General features: G+C 33.1%; 2 protein-coding genes across 2 annotated transcripts in view; one reads left to right on the forward strand and one right to left on the reverse strand.

The window, feature by feature from the left end:
- LOC143917439 (uncharacterized) overlaps window positions 1-7,532 on the reverse strand; it is a 111,957-nt gene extending 104,425 nt beyond the window's left edge. Inside the window, exons 1-3 of the mRNA XM_077438994.1 lie at window positions 7,426-7,532; window positions 6,807-6,860; window positions 3,735-3,901 (exon numbers count right to left, since the gene is read on the reverse strand). Of these exons, the coding sequence (XP_077295120.1) occupies window positions 3,735-3,901; window positions 6,807-6,860; window positions 7,426-7,532 (328 nt within the window). The remainder of the gene's footprint in view (window positions 1-3,734; window positions 3,902-6,806; window positions 6,861-7,425) is intronic.
- A 7,093-nt stretch (window positions 7,533-14,625) lies between these two features.
- LOC143909463 (protein tiptop-like) overlaps window positions 14,626-26,463 on the forward strand; it is a 364,663-nt gene continuing 352,825 nt past the window's right edge. The window contains exon 1 of the mRNA XM_077427467.1: window positions 14,626-15,172. The gene's annotated coding sequence lies outside the window, so the exon portion shown is untranslated. The remainder of the gene's footprint in view (window positions 15,173-26,463) is intronic.

Here is a 26,463-nt window from a genome sequence, read left to right on the forward strand (position 1 = left end):
CGGAGTCTTATCTATCGGCGTCCTGTGTGTACACGTAACGGAACGTAACTTATGCAAAGTGTCGTCGACGCTGTGCAAATATCAAATTTCAATTAAATTTTCAGTGCGCTGAAAAATTACGCGGTCTTAGAGCGATGCTGGTGCAGGAGTGGAACGAGTTTGACGAGGCTTCTCGGTGAAGAGTGTGTGTGACAGGGAGTTTAATAAGCGGCGAAGTCGACTCGTGCATAATTCATCGGCGATATTAATTAATATGCAGTCGTAAATCTTGAATTTTTCGAAAATAAAAATGCAAAAAATATACGTATAAATATAAAGGCAACCGGTTAAACGGTCGATGTCGCGCGCGCATTGAACAAACTCGCGCTCAGAAGCATGGATCTTGTACGTACAATATCCCGGATAATTGATTGTGTGCGATAAATCAATGCTAATCATCGTTTCATTATAACCAAGAACGGTTATTACAATTAGGAGTCTTACGGTAAAATGTCAGAATAATATAAATCCGATGTTGAATAATACCTATATGTATGTATTATAAATGTACCTACATATATATATATATATTTTTTTGATTCGGCTTCAGGTGAAATTTAATGCCAAATTGATGTAAATTGTAAAGTGACCTACGTGTGTAGGGGGTGAATAACGAATCTCTCCCTTGGGATGTGCTTTGTGTGACGTACAAAAAATAAGTTTTTCTTTTCGGTGATTATTTTAAATGAAATTTAATCAATTATGACGTTGCGGAATGTTTGAATTAATTAATGGGACGGTTCGATAAAAATGAACTGAATTTTTTTTAGAAAACATGAGTATGTATTTCTTAAAATTAATATTGTGGTGTTTTTATATTGAAAGATTACAATAATGAAACGTGCAAATTGTAAAAGGTTCTGGCTTTAAAAGTCAAAACTATCCATATATGTAGTTAGTATACACTAGTAACCAGGTGCACGCATTCGTGCACTTGATAAATGTTGGCTCTGTTTAAGAAACTGCGCATTTCCGTTGTGACGTACATATGTACATATACATATATGTATACAATCATCTATCTGATGTGTGGCGAAATAATCGTATCTACTAGTGTGGCGAAATAATCGTATTTCAGCCTTAGTTAAATTAAATAGAAAATATTTACAATTTCAAAAACATTTATTTATATTATTACCTCTAGAAAAATCATAAATTTGGGGTGTGAGATTATAGTTGTAAATTGGACAATACGTATATTACATACATATGTATAATACTTATGCAAATGTGCGTGACTGAACAATAGGATAAAATTAAAGGGTATCTCATACTAAATGCTTTAATAAATAAGTAGATATGAATATTTTTATAAATTTGCAAAAAAAAGTGTAATATAATAAATAGCTTACATAAAATATTTTAATTTGCATATGTACGTCTCTCCTTGATTAGAAATTTAATAAAGTTGCAACGTAAACAACAACGTGCAAAAATAAATATTTGTCTGTTTGTCTGTCACGTATGCGTTCCTATACCATTCAACCGATTGCAATGAAACTTTATTGAAAATGAAAAGAGTTATTGTGTGCATGTTCACGATAGTTTCTGTAAAAAAAATCGCCCAAAAGCGGGAACGGAAATGGGAAAAAGGGAATAAGTGGCATTGCAACGCATTAATTTTAAATGTTTTCGCGTCACGACCTGCGTTGTTAGGGTAAAATAAACAAACAATTGAATAATTGAAAAAGTGTTCACAAAACTTCATATATTGTATGGTTACCTGACAACTCGTTCACAGATTTTCCGTAAACCGAGGATACGCTCCAGGCATTACGTATACGGCCATCTCTTTCTCACCCCGTCTGTTCACCAAGATCTCGTTTACTATGCCATTACGTATGCAGCCATCTCTTTCACAGACCGTCTGTTATCGGTGAACAGACGGTCTGTGAAAGAGATGGCTGCATACGTAATGGCATAGTAAACGAGATCTTGGTGAACAGACGGGGTGAGAAAGAGATGGCCGTATACGTAATGCCTGGAGCGAATCCTCGGTTTACGGAAAATCTGTGAACGAGTTGTCGTGTCACATTTTTTATCGCTCAGCCTTGACACGTGTATGTGAGCAGGATATGAGGGGTATGACGTCACCTAATCTAAGTAAGTAAGGCTGTGCGATAAAAACAGGGAGATTTCACGTACACTAACACAAACAAACACTCAGCATTTACATGCATTTGGTGATCATGAACACGTGGTTAAATGAAGTATATTTTTGACTTATGAAGTATCTATGTGTGTATGAAATTCATACACAAACAATTCAATTTAATAATAAGAAGAGGTTAATAAAAAAGTATGAGACGGAGGAAGCTACGGTTTTGACCAAAACACATCAAAACATGAGCAATTCAACGATTTTACTTATCATTGAATTTCAATTTATTAGTCGATTTACTTCAGTAAAATTAAAGACACTAGTTGGCACATACCGTAATATTATACTATTAAATTTAAGAAAATAAAAAAAAGGAGTAGGAGTTTGATTTTTTACGACTCCGACTCCACAGCCCTGGTTTTTAGTAGCCTCTTCTTACTTTCACTTACGATTTTTACACTGCAACAAACGCTAAAAATTGCAATTGCTGTGAAAACCAACCTTGGTTTTCCTAAAGAACTTAAAATACCAAATTGATTTTGTCGAAAGGAGTAAAGGAGGAGTATGTATATGAATTCGTATTCAACCACAAACGTGTATATATTCCATTCGTAATATGTGGAATATTTCCGTACGCTGCCCAACCGTCCGAAATTATAATATAATATGTGCTAAATTATAATACAGGCAGTATATGTTGGAGTATTTCATCAGGTAAAAGTTGAGTTAATTCACGGCACGGCAATACTCGAGTACTCGCACAAAGCAGCCAATGACAGGAAGGAGCGGGTCGACCGAGCCTCGCTTCTGAGCCTAGAGTTTACCCAAGTTTATTCACGGCACGGCAATACTCGAGAGTACAAATTTACTAGTAGAAAACAAATGAATATTTACTAGTAGATATTTACTGTTTATATTACAAATACTGAGCGAAGCCGGGTAAAACAACTGGTATTTGATACTTAAATAAAAATTATCTATGTACATTGTATATGATTCATTACAAACTAAAGAGTAGAAAAGTTTTTCTTTTGAAAAGAAAAAGGACAGCGTCAAAACTGTTCCCCTGCAAATCTCCCAAGTACATATGTACAATGTATTTAGAATTCGCGAGGATAAAGCGAGCCCCGCACACGGGTGCGGATCGTGTCAATAAATTATTTAGCGTTTTGTACGGCGGCTAATGTCAATTATTTTAGCTGATGGCAGCTCCAAGTACAGCTATTAACAGGCTCCGCCCAGGGGCGGCGCCAGCGACACACCGTACGGTGCTGCCACCGAACGGCCACCGGCCAAAACACGCAACTGTCAACACGCCGCTAAGAGAGGTTATGTTCACACGACATACAGAACGAAACGACCCGAAGCCGAATCTACACCCCAGAATGATGGAACAGTCGTCAATAAGCTGAACACGAACGATGGTTGACGTTTCGGGGTCGCGGTTCGTATGTGGCGCGAACTGGTACAGGCGCTCGTAGAACTGTCAAACTTGCGATGGAATTTCGGATTGCGGGTGGAATTTAGCACGTGTATGTTTACCGCCGATGTTTATCAAAAGGGAATTGAATCTTATAGGTAATCGCGCACTTACTTGCTCTGTAGGTGTGAAATTTCGGCGAAATACGATGTTTGAGCGATGACGCAGGGCTTCGCTCGACTATGGCCGCCGACTGCGGCCGACTGTACGCGAGCGGGCCGAACTTTGCCGAGTTCACCCGAGTGTTCAAAGTTCTTCGTACGTAAACAAATGAAGATAAACTTTTGAATTTTCAAATAAATTTTATTTTAATAATACATTTTCTTAGTATGACGTAATAATTCAAAATCAAACATCGCTCATAAATGTAATAAAATAATTTAATGAACAAATTAAAAAAAACTTAAAACTAAAAAATCCTTTGGTTCTTTCAGAAACAAAAAACCTTGTAATGATGAAGACTTATAAAAAAAAAGTCTTTTAAAAACATACCTCTTCTATAATTTGTATATAAAATAATTATTTTGAATAAAAACAATAATTTTATTTTACTACCGCCATCTATGTTTAAAACTAATAAACAAACGATGGATAAACGTCAACGACTATCTCGCCGGGCAGATATCAAACGAGTCTTACACGATATTTTTGCACCATCGTAATGGCGGAGGATCCATTTACTTATATTGATGACCAAAATGAGCAATATGGCAAAGTATGAAAACGATCGGATAAAGGGCAAACTTTTTCCTGAATTGTAATCGTAAGTGAAACGTAAAGGAGGTATGTAAAAATTGATTGATTTTAGTTAAAATTATCATCCTATACTGAATAAGGTGATTTGGCAAAATTAATTTTAAGTGATTTTACTAAAGTGTGTATAATATAATATACATATGTACATACCTACATATTTTTTGAAGTATCAAAGACAAATAAATTATATGTACTCAGTTTGGGATTTTGAAATGAGGACATGTATAAATGTACTGAATATGTATAAATGTTGAATATGTATAAATGGACATGTATAAATGTTCATGATTATTATTCATATAATTACACTGAGCAACAAAAAATAATAACCACTGAATTCGAATATGATAATATTTTTGTTGGTTCATGATCGTTTACGAGATATGAGCGTTTAAAAAATGCGCGATTTTTACAGTTTTTTGGCTTTTGCGGTCTTTAACTCAAAATCTAGTATTCCTGTCCTCAAAGTGAGTATTGGAATCAATAGTTGGATGTTTTTTCTATTGATTGTGATTTTTTAAAATACTTATAATTAATTGTGTAGCGAATTTCAAAAGTCAAAAATATATTTTTTTTATGGATTTTTTCTCCGTGCTATTTTGCGTTTATTTGGCCAGTTTTTTATTTCACCACGTTTATAAGGATTGGTTTCCTATCTCAATATTAAAATTTCATAAATTATAATAATACCTTGAATAATAATTTTTTTCTAAAGCAATTGCCAAGATCGGCCTCTAAAGTGACAATTTTCCCTATCATGCCCTAATTACCAACCGACCGTTAATAATTATGTGTATGTATATTATTTTTTCCACCAGTTATTTTCCACTTATTAAATATACACACATATATACATACAATAGAGCGAAAATTTTAAAGGATTTGGAAATTTAAATTTCATTCTTATTACTTTTACTAAATCTTTTATTAATTAGTTAATATCATCCTTTATCGATTTAATAAAAAGCAATGTTACATAAAATGGGTTGATTTGTGCATATTCTAATTGCTACTACTTAGGTACCGGCCAATTCTGTCAAAACTATTAACTATTAACATAAACATTAACTGTATCACAATGTCATATAAAATGTTTCACAAATATTATTAAAATATAAGCAGCTACTTATAAGTGGTTGTAGTTTTACAGTATAATAAAATTTGTATTATATTTATAAATCTATTTATTAATCATTAAATGCTCTATGATTTAAAGATTTGCATGTATTATTTCACTTTAAAATGTGTCGCATTCATTTAAAATTCGCGTTAAAAATTCGAATTCGTTTTGACAATTTTGGCGCCCCCTGATTTTGGCACCCTGGGCCATTGTCTCCATGGTCTCTCCTATACACGGCCTCGTACCGGATATAACAAATAATCCACAAATATGTGTATGTACATATGTACATACTAGAGTTTCCAATTATTCGACTTAATCAACTATTCGAATATCGAATAGTAAAATTCGAAATATTCGAATAGTTTTAAGCAATATAAAACAGTGTAAAATATTAATTCAAAACAATTAAAATGAGTAGGGTCCACATACATTAAATAGAAAAAGTAAATTTATCGTCATACATAAACTTTATTTTAATTTTAAAAATACATATTTTTAAAATAATAATGCGTTAAATTTTTCAAAATTTAATCTCGCCCTTAATTTTGTTTTTATTATTCCTGCTGTCGAGGACACTCTTTCATCCGCCGTATCATTCCAACTCGCGCCGGATCATTCCAAAAAATTTGAACTCCGAAACACAACTGAAGTTCAAAAGAACATAAATGAAACGAAATATTTCTGCTTATCCATAAAAATTGCATTCCCTCTTCGGACTGTATTTTCGTTTCCGTTTCAAATAAACGCTGCAACAAGTTCTCTTTCATAAAATACATAAGTAAAGGGCGGATAGCGAGAGTGCTTTTTCCAGGAATCACGGCGTTTTGGGTCTATTCACAAAGCTAGAGTGCAAAAAAAAAAGGTTCGGCGAACCTTTAACAAAGGTTCATCATAAAAATGAACAATGCACAACGAACAATAAACAAAGAACGGCACGCTTCCGGTCCTACCTCTATACATAAGTTCAAGTTATAAAGCGAGGAATTCCAATATCAAGTTCCACGCATCCATTGCACTGGGGCGATAAATGATTCCGAGTCGACAACTAATACGTCTTTCACACAATACACCGTTGCGTTACACATTTAAAAATAAAATTGTATTATGTTAAAAAATTTCTAAATTTGTAAAATATTTTATTAAAATTTCATTAAAAAATTTCACGAATATTATTCGAATAATTGCTCAAATATTCGAATAACGAATAGTTCAAAATAGGCCGAATATATTCGAATATTCGGATTGGAAACTCTAGTATATACATATGGTCCAACGACTATGCGTTGACAACAAAAGATCTAGCTGACCAAAGCTCTAACCGACCATTGATCCACATGCCGTTAAATCCAACGATATAACAGCTAAAAATAAAATTTCAAAATTATGGCTAGATCTTTTGCCGTGAATGTACATTATATGTAGGCACATATATGTATATAGTCGTTGGACCAAAAGTCTTTGGGGATTTTGTCGTGGAACCTTTAATTTTCGAATATCTCAAGAACAGCGTTTTTAAGTTTAATATTTTTCTGTGTCCACCCTCCGCATTATTTTATTTGAAAGAAAAATTAATAAAAAGTATATATAAAAAAACACAATTTTTTTAATTTTAAAAGTAATCAGAGGCCATTTTTTTAATTGCTCTGCTCCGGTACAAAGGTATTTGCTCCAGCTTCACTCCTTGCTCCGCTCCTAGCTCCAGGTAAAAAGTTTCAATAAAAATTATATAGGTACATACCAGTGGCGTGCCATCCATGGATGCTATGGATGCTGCGCATCCCTTAAAATTTACGTCAAAAATATTTTCATAGCTTTTGTTTCCTGAATATCTTAGTTTTATTTCGCTTTCATTTATTTTTGATAACGTGATTATGATATACATACATACATATACGATATTTTGTCTGATCCGAAATTGACATAAACGGGCATCCCAGTTGAAAGGCCAAGCTTGTATTACCATAGATGCTGAAGTCCTCTACAAATCTTTTGCGCATGCGCACAAGTGAGCTGCCACTCTGGCGTATGTGCATGAGTGAGACGACTCTACAGTCGCCTCGCTCGCACGACACTTGCTCTGGAAGCAAAATCTCCTTTTATGTATGGACTTGATTCGCTTTTTATTATATATGGAATTTCGCTTGATTCCTTGATTGATATTTCGTACGTTACGTCTTAAGTTATTTACTTTTATCATTTTATTGTAATTTATTACGTCCTTAATTAATATTTATTATAGCCCTAAATATAAAAAGCCAAAGTAACAGTGCAAGTGGGTTTATCGCCGATGTTAATAATAATTGCAATTGTTTAATTAGAAATGTACTAAAAATGACATTTGCTTCTCTACCATATAATGAAAAAGAGATTATTGTTAAAAGCACAAAACCCACACCAATATTGAATATGCATTCAAAAACGAAAACATATCAAAGACATTTTAATAAATATAAATATGACAATGTTTGGAAGAATAAAATAACATTTAAAAAAATAAACTGATCGTGTTTTGGACAGCATTCTCTGGTTGAAAAGTCACCGCACGCTACTGGTACATACATACATACATATATGTATCGGATACATATATGGAAACGCCAACAAAAATAAAAATACATATACCTTCAAAAAGCTTTATTAAATTACAATAAATCTTCATCGTTATTTACATTGTAATATAATATGGCCGAGAGCAAATCATCTTTCATCATTTGTTTTCTCTCACTTAAAATTAACTTTAACAAAGAAAACAGTCGCTCCATACTCACTTAAGTATTGGGCATATACATACATATATTTGATGCAATATTTTGTTTGAATCATTTCTATATAAAAGTAAAAATTAAATGAATGCGTGTTTTTGAATTTGTCATAAATTCAATACTTGATGGTTTATTATCCTGTAATCATTTACCATGTAGTTTAGTTATATTATTTGTATTTAATATGTATATATTTATATAATTTAATATTTTGTTTTATATACTTTTTCACATATTATTGTTTTGTACAAATGGATCTGTTTTATTTTTCCATCGTGATCAAATTATATTCTTCATTATTTCTCTATTCTTGCTACTATGGTAGTTTGGGACAACCTTATATAGTATATGTACATATGTATATAAATATAACTATACTGCGCACCATGCAGTCTAGTTATATTATTTGTGTTTAATATGTATTTTCATGATACACATACATACATATATTAAATATTTTAATAATAAATTAATTATCTATAAATAAACTTTTATAATTTTTTTATCACATATATACCAATATACATATATGTACATATAAATATAATATATACCAGGAAGGCCTAACAGGTAAACCCCAATGCGCCTTCCTGGCCAATTACAAAAAATGCAGCATTTTTATTACATAAGTCTCCGAATAACGTGACACTGAAATACTCGAAATTAATGAGACATCTACGGATTTTAAGCTTGTACATACATTTTATTGTACATTAATCATACTCAAATAGTGGTGACATAGTAGGTATAATTGTTTTTTAGCCAATTTAATGGAGGAACCGTTTCAACAATGAACTCTGAAAAATTGGCGAACTCTGTCTGGAAACGATCGACTTGGAGTCAGAAATATCCACGTCAGACCAGCAGCATTACAGATAGCTCAGAATAAATTGTTTTCAATCGAGGTCAACTCACGGGATCGAACCCGGCGACTTCTCGGCGCTAGGCAAAAGCCCAACCATGGAGCCATGCTCCTGGCTCGGTGGTTGATATTTATTTATTTTTAATCTATACCAAGAAGGCCTAACAAGTAGCCCCAATGTGCCTTCCTGGCCAGAAACATTTGATACAATTATTCAGTGGTGTCACCCTAATGGTTTCCATGAGTTTCCGTAAACCGTTATTTAATCTAAAAATTCATATAATTTTTGTCAAAAATTATATAAATCTTGAAAATTTAATGACACCACTGCAAGTATTATGCAAGTAAATACATATCAATGAACACCCACAGAAACATCTATGGTCGAATTTGTAATTTTGCAACATTTTTAAATAAGTCAGTAAATATATATCAATTAACATTCACAGATACATTAATGGTCAGATTTGTAAATTTGCAGCATTTTTATACAACCCGAGATTGCTGAAAACTCGAGATTTGTGAGAAAATGGGTAAATAAAATCTTGCAAATATTCCATCGATGACTTCACATATCGCACTCCGTAGCCCTTCTCGCAAAAATGCTGAAATTATTGATTCGAATAACAGTTGTGAAATACTAATAAAAAATAGGGCTTCGCCCCCCGCGGCCCTGGAGGCGTTGAGGTCGCGGGGGGCGAAGCCCTCAGGGCACACACACACACACACACACACACACACACACACACACACACACACACATACACACACACACACCACACACACACACCACACACACACACACCAAACACACACATTAAATCATCATTTCGAACGGGTTTGATTGCTAAGTGTATAATGTGTCACTTTTATCACGATTAATATTACGTGCACGTGCGCCTATAAATTACCTTACGTTATACATTATACTACATATAACTTTATTTTATTCGTGTTTCAATTGCTTTTCGAAACCACCCGTTGAAATTAACGGGTACAACACTAGTATTATTATATTACTAAAAATAAATTAGGACATCGGACTTCCGATAAAACATATCGCTCCAAAAAGTCGCTCTCGATCAACCGGGTAGCTCGCGAGCGAGCGACTCGCCACCGCCTTACACACACACAAAGTCTCTTTCGAAATTACATATTAGATTACACTGCAATAAAAAAAAAATAAACTGCCACTTCCGGTTGACGGATGCTTACCAAATTTTATACATAACTTGGTATTAAGCTTAAATTTCTAGATACGAAATTTTAGTGCAATAAACCAAAAGGTTTCTGAGAAAAACATAAAAAACCTCGATTCTCTAGAGTAAAAGTACTACTTCCGGTTTAGGTAAAAATATTCAAAAATTATTAGGGTATAGAATTTATAATTTATATTACATGTAAAAAATATTCAGTCTGATTCCGTTAACGGTTTAGGAGATAATTGAATTCAAAAACCTAAAAAAAAGAGGACACCTAAAAGGGGAGGTACCATTTCCAGTCAACTTAAAAATTTGAAAAAAATTTAACGTCGTATCGATAAGAATTTCAGTAACCGATAATAAATTTTAATTCGATAGGACTAACGGACACACGTGCTAACAGACACACACACATTACACACGCTACTTCATGAAAACGCGATCAGTAATCGATTTTGAGTCAAAATCTCGAGTTCAAATTTTCGCATGATCACAAAACTTTATCTATTGTTACTACGTACATACATAGATAAATTAAAAAATAATAGTGTATAAACCAAGGACAAGTATATGTAGGTTGATAGTTGAAGGAGAGAATGTAGTTTCTTATATTTCTGTTAGCTTTTAGATATTATTTAATTTATAAAATGTGTTACGAATACGGCCCATTGGCAACTTGTTCAAAATCATGTAAAAAAATTACATATAAAAAAAATTTGATAATTGAATTCAAAAAGATTTGGGAGATAATTGAATTCAAAAACCTAAAAAAAGAGGACACCTATAAGGAAAGGTTCCATTTCCAGTCAACTTAAAAATTTAACGTCGTATTGATAAGAATTTCTGTAACCGATACTAAGTTTCAATTCGATAAGACTAACGGTGTTCAAAAAATCTTCAAAATACGCACACTCACACATTTTTTCTGGGTCGACCTCTCGGGACCGAAAGTGAAAAGCCCGAAAAAGCAAACATCGGAAGGCAAAGATTAAAAATCGAAAGATCAAAAAAAAGGGTGCATGGTAAACGGTACTACGTATATATAATATATATGAGTGGCATGCGGTGAAATTATCTCTCTTTTTGTCAAGCCTTGTTTAATGTGCGCACGCAGGATACGAGAGGAAAAGCCTGTTCCTCTTGTTCCTGTTGTATCCTGCTCGCGCAAATTAAGTGAGGATGTACGACGGGGGGGAGAGAGAGTTTTACCGCACGCCACTGATATATGTATATACATACTAACCGTTACAAAAATTACAAAATAAAGCTATGAGAGGTATTTTAAATGTTGGTAGATTAAAAAGTATTAGAAGTATGTTTGATGAATTGGGATGGTTATTAATAATTGATGAGTATTAATAATAGTTTAAATCTAAGCACATTATCGTTTGTTTATAAGTTAGATCATGAGTTATTACCCGATTATTTTAAAGATTATAGAATAAGAAATAGAGATATTCATAATCATAACACTAGAAATAAGAATAATTTAGCTGTAGGTAGAGTAAGAAAAAGAAAGACAGCTGGGGGTGTCTTTCACAGGGGTGTACTAATGTATAACGCCCTCCCTGAGTGCATCAGGTCTTCTAAGACCATGGATGCATTCTTGCGAGGAGCAAAGAGACACCTTTGTGAGGGACAGTACATATGTATAAGTTAAATATAGAATTTTAGATAGCGTTGTACCCGTATTTTAGATAAGTTATTGAAATGTATTTTTTTTGTAAATCAACTAATAGCTAAATTTATATATATAAATAAATAAAATAAATAAATATGTATGCATGGTAAACGAACATTTTCGACATTTTAATATTCGGTGCGGTCACCCATTTTTTCTATGTAGATCATGAAATCGTGATCAGTGATCGATTCTGAGTTCGAATCAGTCAAAATCTCGAGCACGAATTTTCGCATGATCACAAAACTTCATCTATTGTTACTACGTTGAGTACGTATGCACATAAATAGATAAAGTAAAAATCAAAATCAAGTCTTGAAAATGGGTCTACGTGACGAGCCAGAATGTTAAATTACAGAAAACACAAATATCGGAAGGCAAAGATCGAAAATTGAAAGATCTTAAGTCGAAAGAAAAAAAAAGGGTGCATGGTAGATGGTACCGTATTTTCCTCCCGTATTCTGCGCGTGCACATTAATATGGGAGGAAAAGCCTGTTCCTCTTGTTCCTGCTGTATCCTGCTCGCGCAAATTAAGTGAGTATGTACCGTTTACCATGCACCTTTTTTTTTGATCTTTCGACTTAAGATCTTTCGATTTTCGATCTTTGCCTTCCGATATTTGCGTTTTCTGTAATTTAACATTCTGGCTCCTCACGGAGACCGCTATTGTTACTACGTTGAGTACGTATGTACTAAGGCTTCCAATCCCGGGATCCCGGTGTTTTCTGGCACCGTGAATCCCGGTGCTGAAACTAGTCTGAATACCGGGATTACGGTGCTGGTAGAAATTTCTTTAAAAATATTATTTTTACAAAAATAATATGGAAGAAACATAAAACAACATTATATAATGAACAATGGTGGGATGAGCAATGACAGTCATAGTCCATTTGTTTGCTACCCGTTTCGACGCCGGCTTGCCGTTTCCACGAAATGGTATGAACGGCCTGTATTTTGTCGCAGATATTGTGCTCAACCGCAATGATATTTAAAGTATATTTTAACTGATTCGAACTCAGAATCGACCACTGATCACGTTTTCGTGATCTAGAAAAAATGTGTGTGTGTCTTTGTTTCTGTTTGAGTGTCTGTATGTTTATTGTGTGTCAGTGTATTTTGGGGATTTTTTGAACACTGTTCGTCCTATCGAACTCAAACTTAGTATTGGCTACTGAATTTTTTTTTCAAATTTACTTTTAGTTTAGTTTTTTTCCTAAAAAACAATATCAATGAATCAAAGCGATGTTTTTTTATTTTATTTTATTACATTTTTGGATGTGTTTTATTTAATCTTAGAAATGTATGGATGCGAACCGAAAATTTAAAGAATGTAACCAAACTCTCAAAATTAGTACGCCAATATGGGAGTATTTTTTACGTGAGAGTTTGCAAATTGCAATTGAACGTTTTTGAAATATGAAAACATGCAATCGACCTTTTTTTCTTATACATTTGAAATCCCGGGATCGGAAATTCCCAGCACCGCAATCCCGGTGCTGAAGTAACCTTCCGGGATTGGAAGCACTAGTATGTACATACATAGATGTTTGCCTCTTCTCCTACATCTGCCTGCTCAAATGGTCCTGATAGTCGTGATTCTGTTGTGACTGTGTTGGCTTCTTCTTCTGCTTCCTCTTCCGTTTCGTCTCCATTGGCTCAACCTCCGTTGGCTCAATCAAAACTGCCATTTATTGTCTCATAGAAAGTCCCGCGCCAAACTGGGAGACCGAAAATTGGTAATATATTACCAAAATGCACGAGGTCTCAGGACAAAGCTGGCTGCGTTTAATTCAGCCGTTTCTACTACATATTTGTGATGATATGGTAGCACTAACGGAAACATGGTGGACTTCATCATTTTTTGATGCTGAACTTTTTGATTCTTCCTGGAGGCTGCATCGTCGCGATAGAGTAGATCGACGTGGTGGTGGTGTATTATTTGCTTGTCGTGATTGGTTTCGGTCAGTCCGGATGACAAATTTTGAAACTCTATCTGGTGAGTACTTATAGAATTCATAACTTGAAAATCATAATCGAGAATGAATATTACGAAATACAAAAACCTTGTAAACATAGAATGAATTCAAGACGATAAACGATATATAATAATAATAATAATTATTTTTAGTTGTTTGTGTATATATATATGTTTTTTTTTGTTATGTCTAATTTAATTTTGTTTCTTGTCTTTTCTGTTATATTTTTGACCATTGTGGCGCATTAGGAATTCCTGTAATGCTACAACGGTCCAAACTTTAAATAAATAAATAAATAAATAATAGATAAAGTAAAAATCAAAATCATGTCTTGAAAATAATCGAGCGTTCCCATTCGTGAAAATTTCCACTCTAAGCCCTGATTAGCACAAATAACGCATCGCTAATTGCTCTGGGATCGCACACACACACTCACACACACACACACGTGCGACCGTATATACGTACGCAAAGGTAGAATCGCACACGGAATCATACCGCGCGCGAGATGTGTAGCGAGAAGCGACATATCGGCCGACGTGCGGATGTGTGCGGCCGGCGCGTAGCGTGGGCGCGCTACGAGAGGGGGGAACTAGGCTCCTCCCAGAGGCGGGGCTGCGTCTGGCCCAGCCCAGCATCCGCGCACACGGCACAGACGCGCGGACGCGGCCAGCCGCGCTGCATCGTCGGCACGCGAGCCGACGACAACCGAGCGCGAGGCGCCTCAGTACGCGGCCGGCACTGCGTCGCGACGCCCGCCACGCGCGCTACCACGCGCCGCGACACCACCTCACACGCCGTAACACGCGACCTACAACACTACGACCTCGGTCCAAACTATATCACATCTCCCGACCGACAACACCACCACCAACCACCACCACTGATCATCATCATCATCCAGTTAGTGACGGATCAGTACGCGCGAGCGTCACTGCGATGTGGTTGTGACGTACATAACACAAACAAAAAAAAAAAAATCAATGTATACGATTGTGCAATACGAACTTACCAATTAATTAATTATTGTTAAAAATAAATTATTTACACACCTGCATATAAAATATGAATGTCCAATTGAATTGTTTTAATATTTAGTGTGAACACTATTCGTTGTTGATGTATGACATTTTTCAATCGACTTGAACGTGTCTGTCTGTGTTTGCCTATAAGCTTCGAAAAGTTTGAGGTAAGTTTCCACATACATATACCATATGTACCTCGTTCCACCAACTTGAAATTTCTCGAGGCTCGTTTATTCAACTTTTTCGGTGTATTTCGTCGTCGAGTTTGCATATCGATGGTGCACACATATTGTATGTACATTTTCGAATTTTTAGTATATATATGTACATATATAAATTTCTTTGGAAGGAAAGATCTGAATTATTCCAGCATGTATAAACTTAAAATTCGATACAAATTCAAAAATATATATACAATACACATATTTTAAAGTTGTATTAAATAGCTTAAAAATCTTTGCTATCTATCTCGCTATTTGCTATACAAAAAATATTTTTTGTATACAGTATATAAACTCCTGTTCAAGCAGATGAAAAGTTGAGAAAACGAGTCTCGAGTAATTGCAAGCCGGTTTTTATTTATATGTAAGCAAAAAGTTTTGTGAACTTGAAAAAGTTCAAACTCGTGATTTTTAATCAGAATCGAACACTGATCAAGTTTTCAACGCTTTTAAAAAAATGTGTGGTGTGTGTGTGTGTGTGTGTGTGTGTGTGTGTGTGTGTGTATTTTTTGGAGGTTATTCGAAGATAGTTGATCTTATCACTAGTCACCGGAGCCTGAGGGGGCCGTGTATTGTTCAAAGGTTGTAAATGCATTGTTAAAGGTTTGCCGAACAATAGATAGCACTGTGACTATCCTACCTCTACTTATCACACTGTAACTTAGTATCAGTTACTAAATATTTTGCACATTTAGAGTGCAATAGTTATGATATCCGATTAATAGAATTTTTAAAATTGAATAAGTGTTTATCAATGAGTGGTTTTGGAACGGAATTGATATGTGATTTGAAGTTTAAACAAAAATGTGACTTTTTAAAAATTAATAGTCGTCGTTGTGCTCTAAGAACGCGATATTTTCTCATATAAAAAAGTGGTTAAAATTGGTCGGTTCGTTTGAGTGCGTTTTTAGTGTTGTTCTATGTCTTTTAACAGTTGATTGTGAGTGTGTGAGTAAAAAATATGATCAATCGTTAAATTTTACAGCGAGTTGACCGGTTTTCAGATTGTTCGTATTTATTGGACATAAAGTGAAACCCTAATAATCATTAACCGTTTATGGCGCACTAATGTTCCAATTAACCGCAATAAAGTATCTTGTTTCCTCTTGTGTCTAGTAGATGTGCCGATAGGTAAAGTTTTGATTGGTCCTGGTCCCGAACACCTTTCGTCTCGTGTTCGTTTTCAAAAAAAAAAAGTTAAAATTAATGTCGCGTTTGAAATAAATTAATTTCGTATTTATAATTGTGTGAGTGTTTGTGAAAATGGGTCTCACAATAAAAATGTTAAATTAAATTGTTTGGGATTGCCGATTCTCTCCATTGCTAACTTTTTATATAAGCTGTTGAAATTTATTCATAAAAGTAATGTTTATAATTTAATGCAAATTTTTTTAAATTTATGAATATTTATTAATTAATATAGATAAAACACATTAAAATATGTCTAGTTTAATATAATTTGTAGGCTGTGTGTTGTAATATTTTATTACCCATGATTATTTTTCGTCAATATGAGAGTTTTTCGTAAATATTAATTATGCATGATTTTTCAATGTCGTATGAATATATGTATCTATATATATATATATATATATATATATATATATATATATATATATATATATATATATATATATATATATATATATATATATATATATATATGTACTCATATTTACTTGTTTTAATTGAGTGATTTTCGTAATGGAAATTTTAGTAAAATATTTTATTGGATCTACAAATAGCCGGCTTCTTTACGTAAATCGACCCCGCGATGCTTATAAAGTTCGAACGCAATATATGGGGGCGTTAAATTTGCTTTAAAAGAACTTCGAAAGAATTTCTAGTGGGCTCTAAATATCTATCTGGAAGCAGTAAAAAAAGGGATCTCCACTGAAACTACTAACTAAAAGGCTCACTAGAATAGTTTTTACGACTTGATAATTACCGCTTTAGACTTTCAAGACCACCTTGTACGTAATGTAGGCGAAAGCTCGAAACTTGGAACAATTTTACACGTGTAAAAGAAGTACTTACGATATTGATTAATTCTATATGCATATTTTTTCAATTATCCATACAAAATCGTCTACCGTTTGATCACTGTCATCATTGATACTAATCAAGCGTGTATTGTTTGCAATCAAAATTTGAATTTTTTCGACGTAAAATATTTCCTAAATTATTAATAAAAAAATACTCGCGTTTCGAAATAAAATCTATGATATAATCAATTCTGTTGCTCAAGTGTTGGTATGTATTTTAAATATAATATTCAGTTTGTGTAGAATAAGTTTTGAATTACGCAGTTTGATTACGAGATGCCGCTGTACGGTTCGAGGTGTAATCACACATTAAAATAAAATAAATTAACTTTTTCATCTTAATACGAATATTTATGCTGGTTACGACCTCGTATGATGGTAATAAAAAAGATTTAATTTTTGACGTTTTTATTAGATAAAAATTCAAATAAATAATTAATTCATTGCGTTCCATTTTCATACACATACTAATGCAAGTACTTGAAAATTTTCACTTTGCTATTAAATAGGCATGTTTAATTGAAATAATATATATTTTTACTGTTTTAAATTGAGCTGTGTGATTAATAATATCGTTTTTTTAGTTTTTAGCTGATGGTTAGATCGATTTACATCAACAAAAAATATATATGTACATATGTATACATAAATACTTTTGACTTTTCGAAAATATTAATTTTCATTTTAATCGATTTTATTTAAATAATTAATAATGCTGTAATTGTATTTTTTTTTTGCTACAACCATATTGATTAGTAGTATGTATCTGAATATGTTGAATTGAATAAAACGATACGTTGCTATCAACAAATTAATTAAAAAACAATAATGAACAAAATGTGACTAAATTGTATCTTAAATTAGGTAGTAGGTTTGTCATATACATATATGACACAATACTTGCATGAAATTTTAAATTAGATTATACAGTCTTTGTCAACCTTTTTACTGTGGAATGTCAATTCGAAAGAACATTTGTAAATATAATTTTTTTACGATTAATTTTCAATTGAAAGTATTCGTCAACATAATCGATTTTCTTTTGGAAGCCAAACTGGTAACTTTACAACACAACTTCAAAACTATTAAAATATTATACGAGAGTACGCCATTTTCTTCGACGTCAACGTCAATGTCGACAATTAATCGCCTCGATTGCCTTTTTGTAGAGCCGGTCAGTTAACAACGAACGAACCAACATGGCCGAAGAGAACGCTTCAAGCTGTTTTTTAACCGCTCAATCGCCAGGCATTATACCTGTACGTTTGTAGGTACGTACACCTGTGTCGTTAGACGTCCAAACGTTTCTCAAACGTTTATGAGTAATGGCCGTCGTATTTTTATATAGGCGTACATAATTCAAGTCTAATATTATGGCAGCAATCGCTTATTAATTCCACGGGGGGAACGCAACGGAAATCGGTCGATGGGTCGAACATTCGAGTTTCAATTCGATGAGGTCGCACTTAAATTATATTTCGTCTTTTATATAATACATATCTATGTATGTGCACCTACGTCTATGTATGTCTACATATTTTAATGGAATTTTAATTTTTACATAATGCCCACTGAATCATTTTAATATTTTTCATTTAAATACCGGCACGTCACTGCGCCATTAGACGCTATAAAATACGTTATTATTATGAAAGGCAGTTCTGCTGGATTTTCAAAACCTATGGATCTACATATCTTTTCGTGATGAAAAATACCTTATTTGTACAATAAAAGGCAAATATTGTAATTTTATTCTTTGGCGTCGTTAAATTTTATTTTTCGTACCTATTAAATTTTATCGCTATCATAAATTCGGTAAAAGCTAATCAATAATATAATTAATAGCCGCCACTTACTTGTGTTAATTTGTTAATGAAATCAATACGATGCTGTTAATAACCGTTGAATTTTGAATATTTAAATCAAATCAAATCAAATTTGTTAAATAAATATTTATGCAAATATAAACCAGGATTTTAATTTTTCTAAGAATCTTTTAATCAAACTACAACCAAGGAAACTTGTCCCTGATTGATTGTAATATGAATATTTTTAAATATTACGATACAATCTGATACCAGTGTATGCAGTTTTCAAATAGTCATACTTCATATAAAAGTAATATTTTAAATTTTATATCTATAGATGTCACTAAATACCTAAATTCACTATCGAATTTGTACTACGAGTATTTCTAAATTATTTGAAAAATAAGAGTTCATATATATGTATATGTATACATATTTGATAAAACTGTTCGTCATACTATTTCTTAATTCATTAGTATTAGGAATTATACCTTGTTTTTAATTTAAATTTTATGTTAAGGAAAATTTTATTTTATTCTCTTTATGCATATATGTAATACATAAATATATGCAGGTGAAATAAAATGAAAATTATTAAAATTATAATAGGAAACATTTCACCCGAGAAGTTTCATCAAAAAGTCTTACTAGTACACGCATACATAAGTTTAATAAAAAATCATATAGGTAGGTACATATTTATTTAAATTTGAAAGAAGTTATAAAATCATTGTGTTTATTAAAATTTATATTTCGAATTAAATAAATAAATTCAAAAGATGCCTATATTATTTTTAAATTTTCCGCAATAGGTAAATGTATTTATTTGAACACTTTGAACAAGGTTGAAATTTTAACATATTCAATACCTGTAGCATATTTTTATTCAACAAAATTTATAAGTTTTTAAGTATGACAATCGTAAAGACATGAAGACTATCAATATATATATACATATATACAGCGAGGTTTTGAATTTGAATTTGAGTTTTTGAACTTCCATTTCAATGAATTCGTATTCATCGAAAATCTTTGACATTTTTGGTAGTGGCTCACTAGTATGTAGTTATGTATTTTGATTTCAAAACTGTATTCTCATTGGTCATAATTCGAATTAGAGTAGAAGCGTAACGAACAACCGCATAAATAAATACTAGCGTGCCCAGTGACAGCGGTTGCCTCTTCTTTTTTTGTTATTATATATATATCGTTTTTTTTCGGTTGTTTTGTTATTTTTTTGTGTTGTTCTTTTTTTCGTATATGTGTGTGTGTATGTCGGCGGTTTGACACTTTGATGGAGACAGGCGAGGGGACGAGGAAGCCATAAAGATGTCAGAGCGGCGCGGGGGAGCGCTGACAAACATCTCTCGCCGTTAATGTATGCGCGCCCGCGCCGCCACTGACGACGACCGACGCACACGTGGACTTACCACGCACGCAACTACTGCCTATATGTACCATAATACCGCGCGAGAAACCGGTAGTGAACTGGGGACGGGGAGGAGAGGGAGGCCGAGATAAGGCAATCGATGTTATCCGCTTAAATAGGGGTCGATTCTGGGGGAAAAAAGACGAAAGAAATTGGAGCAGTCGATATCTACCCTGCGTTCTAAATTTAGATTTGTTTTTTTTCACATGCCTATTATTCAATGGCTTCATTTTTTCCACATAGTATTTTAATATGACTCGGCATCAATGATCATAAATAAAACTGAAAAAAATATTTTGATTTCATTTTTTCTTGGGATTTTGAGTCGAATTTAAGCCGACAAATATTGTGACTGGTTTGATTCCTTTGAAATTTTTAATGAAGATTTTCAACCATTGTGATAATTAGAGATGGCTGCATGGCATGTGACATCTCATACCTGGTCTCCATTTTCTCACTACTTCCTGACTTTAAATGTTTGGATTTTTTTTAATACACACTCAACTCTGAGTATTACTGACTTAACATTTGTACTATTTGGTATGTAGTGTTTCAGGAAATGTGGTTCAATTTTCCTTCTGGAGTGGAAAGAATGGGAATAAGAATTGGATGATATGATTTTGGTGGGTTGGCTAGATTTAACGTGGTGCCAATTTAATTAGATACGGATCGGTTTTTACGTCTGATATAATATTATTATATAATATTCATCAATTTGGATTTCGTAATCATGTGTACATATATTATGTAAAATGGACATACATTTGTATACTCGATCAATAGATTATATTATCATCATCGTCTACAGCCATTCACCATCCACTGCTGGATGGAGGTCTCTCCAACACGCCTCCACTCGTCTCTGTTTTGCGCAACTCCGCACATTTTCCTGATTTCGTCTACCCATCTTCCCTGTGGTCTTCTTTTTCGCTTTTGCATTCTCTCAAGTACCATTTTAGCACTTCTTTTTCCAAGTTTCGTCCATTCCTCTAGCCATGTGGCCTGTCCATTGACATTTCAATCTCTTCACTCTATCCACTATACCCACAACCCTTGTCATACTTCTCACCCACGTATTCCGCTTCCTGTCTTTTCTTGTTATTTCAAGCATACAGCGTTCCATATTTCTTTGAGTGTATTGGACTTTGTGAAGCATCTTTGCGTTCAATGTCCTAGTTTCACATTCATACATCATCACTAGTTTTCGGCGGTGAAGTTTCCATTTTTAAAGAAAAAGGGTTAACTATTGTCAATTACTATGGTCCTACAAAGCTAGAGAGCAAACAAAAAAAGTTGATAATAGAAATTTACAATAGTGAACCTATTTTTGGGCAAAGCATCCTGTCCGCCGTTCTTTAATCATCACTGGCAAACCACATCGATCGGAGATCTTTTTCTTCAGGCAAAGTGGCATTTTTGATTTAAAAACAACATTAATTCGTCCAAATGCACTCCATCCTAATTTCGTCTCTTTATTTATTTTTCTTTACTACCGGACATTGACTTCATGTCTATTACATGTCTATTATTTGACCTAATTATAAACAATTAATATTATATATATATGTATATAATCGCTAAATTGAAACAAGACGGATGTGTTATTGAAATTAATTGGTTACTGATTAAATAACAGAAATGTATTATAACATTTTTCCAATCAGTGCTTTTTTATGATTATTTTTCAATATTTGCGTATTAATAATTCAATCAGTTAAATCTTTCCAGACTTCTTTGAAATATATGAAAATATTATTTACACACATAGCATAGTGAGTATGACGAAGGAAAATTTTAAATACTCTTCTGAAACATTTAGTCAATATTTCGAAATTGTGCAATAAATACTACATATTTACCGTGCGATTGATGAGTCAAGTTTGCAATATTTTAATGAAAGCGTTTTATTAAAAATGTACATACATATATAGATTTTGATATTAATAATTTTTTTATGAATATGATGCAATTTATTTTGAATCATTTACATGAACTTTTCATGCTATACATACTGTTGACATTTGACATGCTAGACGATGTGTAAATTATTCATTTAACTTAGCAAATACTATGTAGAATCTGCCTATTAATTTTATGTTGCTGTCAACCTTCAATATCCCTCATGTCAAAAACTTGTCAAATATCGAGAAATCTCGTAAAAATTTCAAAAATCGTTTAGCGTTCGCGGGTCAATTCTCGATGTGGGATACTCGAACGTCCGGAACCGAACAATGGAATTGTTAAAAAATCATCGGCTCTTAATCGCTGTTCGAAATCTATGGCCGGCACAGGGGCGGAGTTGGTGGGGGCAGAATGATGCATTTTTTTCCCATTAAAATGCCACTCACGGCAATAACATTAAATCATACGGAGAATGAACTTTAAGACAAAAATATAATAATGTCCGCCGGTTGATGAACAACACGACTCGCTCTCCCAAAGGGTGAGCTTACATTTTGACCTTCGAAATCGTAAATTTACATATTCGTTTTTAATACAATTGAAGTCATAAATTAAACGCGATGCCAAATACTGATTCGGCATTAGAGGCGCGCATACATTATACTATTTTAAAATCGCTTAATTGGCATTAACTATTATAACAAAACTGGCAGACTAGAAAAAAATTAGTATGCATTTATATAGGCAAATGTATCCACAGTATAATGCCTATAAATCAATCACAATTGATATTTATATTCGGGTCTAAAATTTTGCTACAAAGCTCTCAACTGTAAGGCCAAATTCAAATCACACAGCATATGTACATACATACATTTCATGAAGAATTTTACAATTTAAGACTGAAAAATCTGTATTAAATTGTACAATAGTACATCTCACTTACATACGGCGTAATTGGTAGCCTTGACGAATGGAAGTTGCTTTACAAATGTAATCCACTACGTTCACGCTCGATATATTCACTGACGTTGCACATGAAGTAATTTAAATACAATGTTCGAATGTCTTACATTTCTTCACATATTGTGGAGTTAAAAAAATCTATTAATTAATTAATTAAAATCGAATCGATTACAAATCTTGTACATATATCAAGCGGACAAGTTCTATCGATATTCGATAAAAAAAATCCCATTACGCATTTGGTTACATCCTGTCGTATATTGCTAGATTGATAATAAATTCTCACAGATGTATCTGCGATATAATGTAATGACCGTAAACGTTCCAATAGTGTAACCTTGTATCGGTCGACATCAAATCGAATATAAAAATGGTTGACGTCCGCTGCGAAAAGATGGGATCGAGCGAGCGCACACTTTTAGAGCTTCGTAGTTGAAAATTTTGCGGTCGTTTTCGGAATGTTGCAATTTCCTTTGAACTCTTTTTATTGGTGTTTATTAAATTTAAAATTTGACTTTGAAGCCAGCTCTAAATCGATTTTTACATTGACAAAGTATTTTTATTTATTTTTTATTTGGAAGGTGATGTTTTCTGGTGATTTATGGGTCGGTCGGACCACAAGTGTTTCAATAAATATCGGTTCACACTGACAGACGGATAAGAGCGGATGTGAAGTCATCTTTGAATACAGAATTATCTTTGAATTCTGACGGAAAATCCCTATTTTCATAATATTAATTTCATATACATATACAGCAGGTATAATATATCATTCAGACTTAAAACTTAACGGGCACAAATTTTTTTGTAATTATCGGAATTTCTGTTATAAATAATTACATGATATATTGAGTTAGGCGTCAATCAATTCGAAAGAGTGATATATTTTTAATTCTAATATTATTATATTTTTGAGTTCTTTTAAAATTGGACTTAAAATAATATTATTAATATGAAATTCAAAGGTTCCTCAAAACTAATCTATATAATATTTAGAATTCTGCATGCTTATTAACTTACTTAATTGTTCAACCATCACGATATATGTTTTTTACATTTTATTAAATATTTTGCAGTCAAAGAAAACATTGTGATAAACCACATATATTTACATAATTACTCGGTTCATTCGTTTTTAGAAGTGTTCTCATTTTTCAGAATCATAAATGAAACTGACAAATAGATTTATACCTAATTGTTACAACTTATTTATTAATTTCAGTCCCTTTGTTTTCTCAAAATCAATTAGAAACATTTTTAACCAAGTTGCTATCAGTTCTTGAAATTGGTAGTTTAATTATAATATTCATTGAAGATTGTCCACAAGCTTTGGACTTTGTATTTCGATCTAAAGTAGATATGAAATTAATGCCTATAATACAATAGTCTTGAATTAATTGCACAAAGAGTGACAACTTGATGTTTGAGTTTGAGTTTACACAGAGGAATGGACGATTGAAAGTTTTGCATATTTGGGACGAGGCTTCGAATTATCCGGATTTACGACGTCCATGTAAATAGATACAGATTCGAATGGTATTTAGCTCGGGGGGCCTTACTTGATATTCTTCAGTTTTCCTCCCTCAGACTCGGACATCAGATATTGATCTCGGGGGACGAGGTACGGCCGCAGCGGTCGATAAATCGATGTGAATGTATAAGAATGGCAATCTCGAATATCACCGGGATATATATTTTAGGGATAAAGGGGGCATAAATCACCGACTGTCAACTTCTGTCAACCGGAGGGAGTCCTTCGGACCGAGTTTGCCTCGCGCTCTCGGCTTATCCAAGTAAATACTGGATTTGTTTTGTTAAAACAAGTCCCCTGGGAGGGAGACTATTGCCGGAGGATTCCTACGATCTTTCGATTCGGACCTCACCGCTATTGTCCTCTTTAATTTATTTATACGTTGTCAAAGTGAACGCACAAAAGGAAAATGCACTGACCCGCTCGTATGAACTGACAGTAACAACATTTTCGTGACCCAATTGTGCTCATACACATATGTACAATACATACCTACATAATCGACAAGGTAGAAAACGCACAGCTACAGTAAAAAAATGCCGTATAATTAATAGGTCTGGTTTCCGAATACATTAATTCAACGGCAAATTTGCATATATGCAATATGGTCGTGCAAGGTTACGGGGACATCGAAAAATGCATCATTTCACGAACAACATCGTATGCATTTCATTGCTATTTTTTTTCTGCGAAAGAAAATGCGACTGATTAATGCAATGTACATATGTATAGTTATTTTTTAAATTCGAAAGATTCGAAATGTGATTAGGTATGCGACAATTGAGTGCATTAACATGATCGAGTCTGCAGTGCACTTGTATAAATTAACATAATCGCCCGTGTTTAGTCTTTCGTCTGCGAATATTAAATCAGGATTTAATGTCGTCTTAATTATAGATATCTTACGCGTTAATTAATAGGTTGATTATTCGTTATGTGACAGATACAATGGTTTTGATTAATCATCAAATGTTGCAAGTAAAATGTACTGGAATTGAACAATAGAACAGTTTGGTATTAATTTCAACTAGTTTTAAAGTCGTTTTATTTGTGTATCATTTTTTTATTTGTAGAAGTTTCTGCTTTTAGATATCTAGATTCAAATACATAATTAATATTCAATATGTAATAAATATCTGGAATTTTACTAATTTTGGATAAATAGGAATAACGAATTATGGTGATCATTTTCGATTATTTGTATGATGTCAAAATTAATAAAAATCGTATGATCAAACTTGGTTAATACGACCATGGTTTTAACGATACCTTGGGTATTACGAGATTAATTCGGTTTTAGCATCTTCCACAAGTATTCACATACACATATATACATACATATGTACGTATGTATTAATATAAAATAATAATAATAAATTGAAAACATTATTCTGGTAATTTTGTGGATTGCCACCATTGCTAGAAAAGTTGAGATTATTCGTGAATAAAAACATGGTGCGCGAAGTTTTGAAATTTGATGTATGTAGAAGTTGTAAGTGGAAATTTTAATTTTCACATAATACGAAGAACCGATGAAAGGTTTCCACACTTGT

This window comes from Arctopsyche grandis, chromosome 1 (assembly GCF_051622035.1).
Source record: "Arctopsyche grandis isolate Sample6627 chromosome 1, ASM5162203v2, whole genome shotgun sequence".
NCBI classification, from domain to species: Eukaryota; Metazoa; Arthropoda; class Insecta; order Trichoptera; family Hydropsychidae; genus Arctopsyche; species Arctopsyche grandis.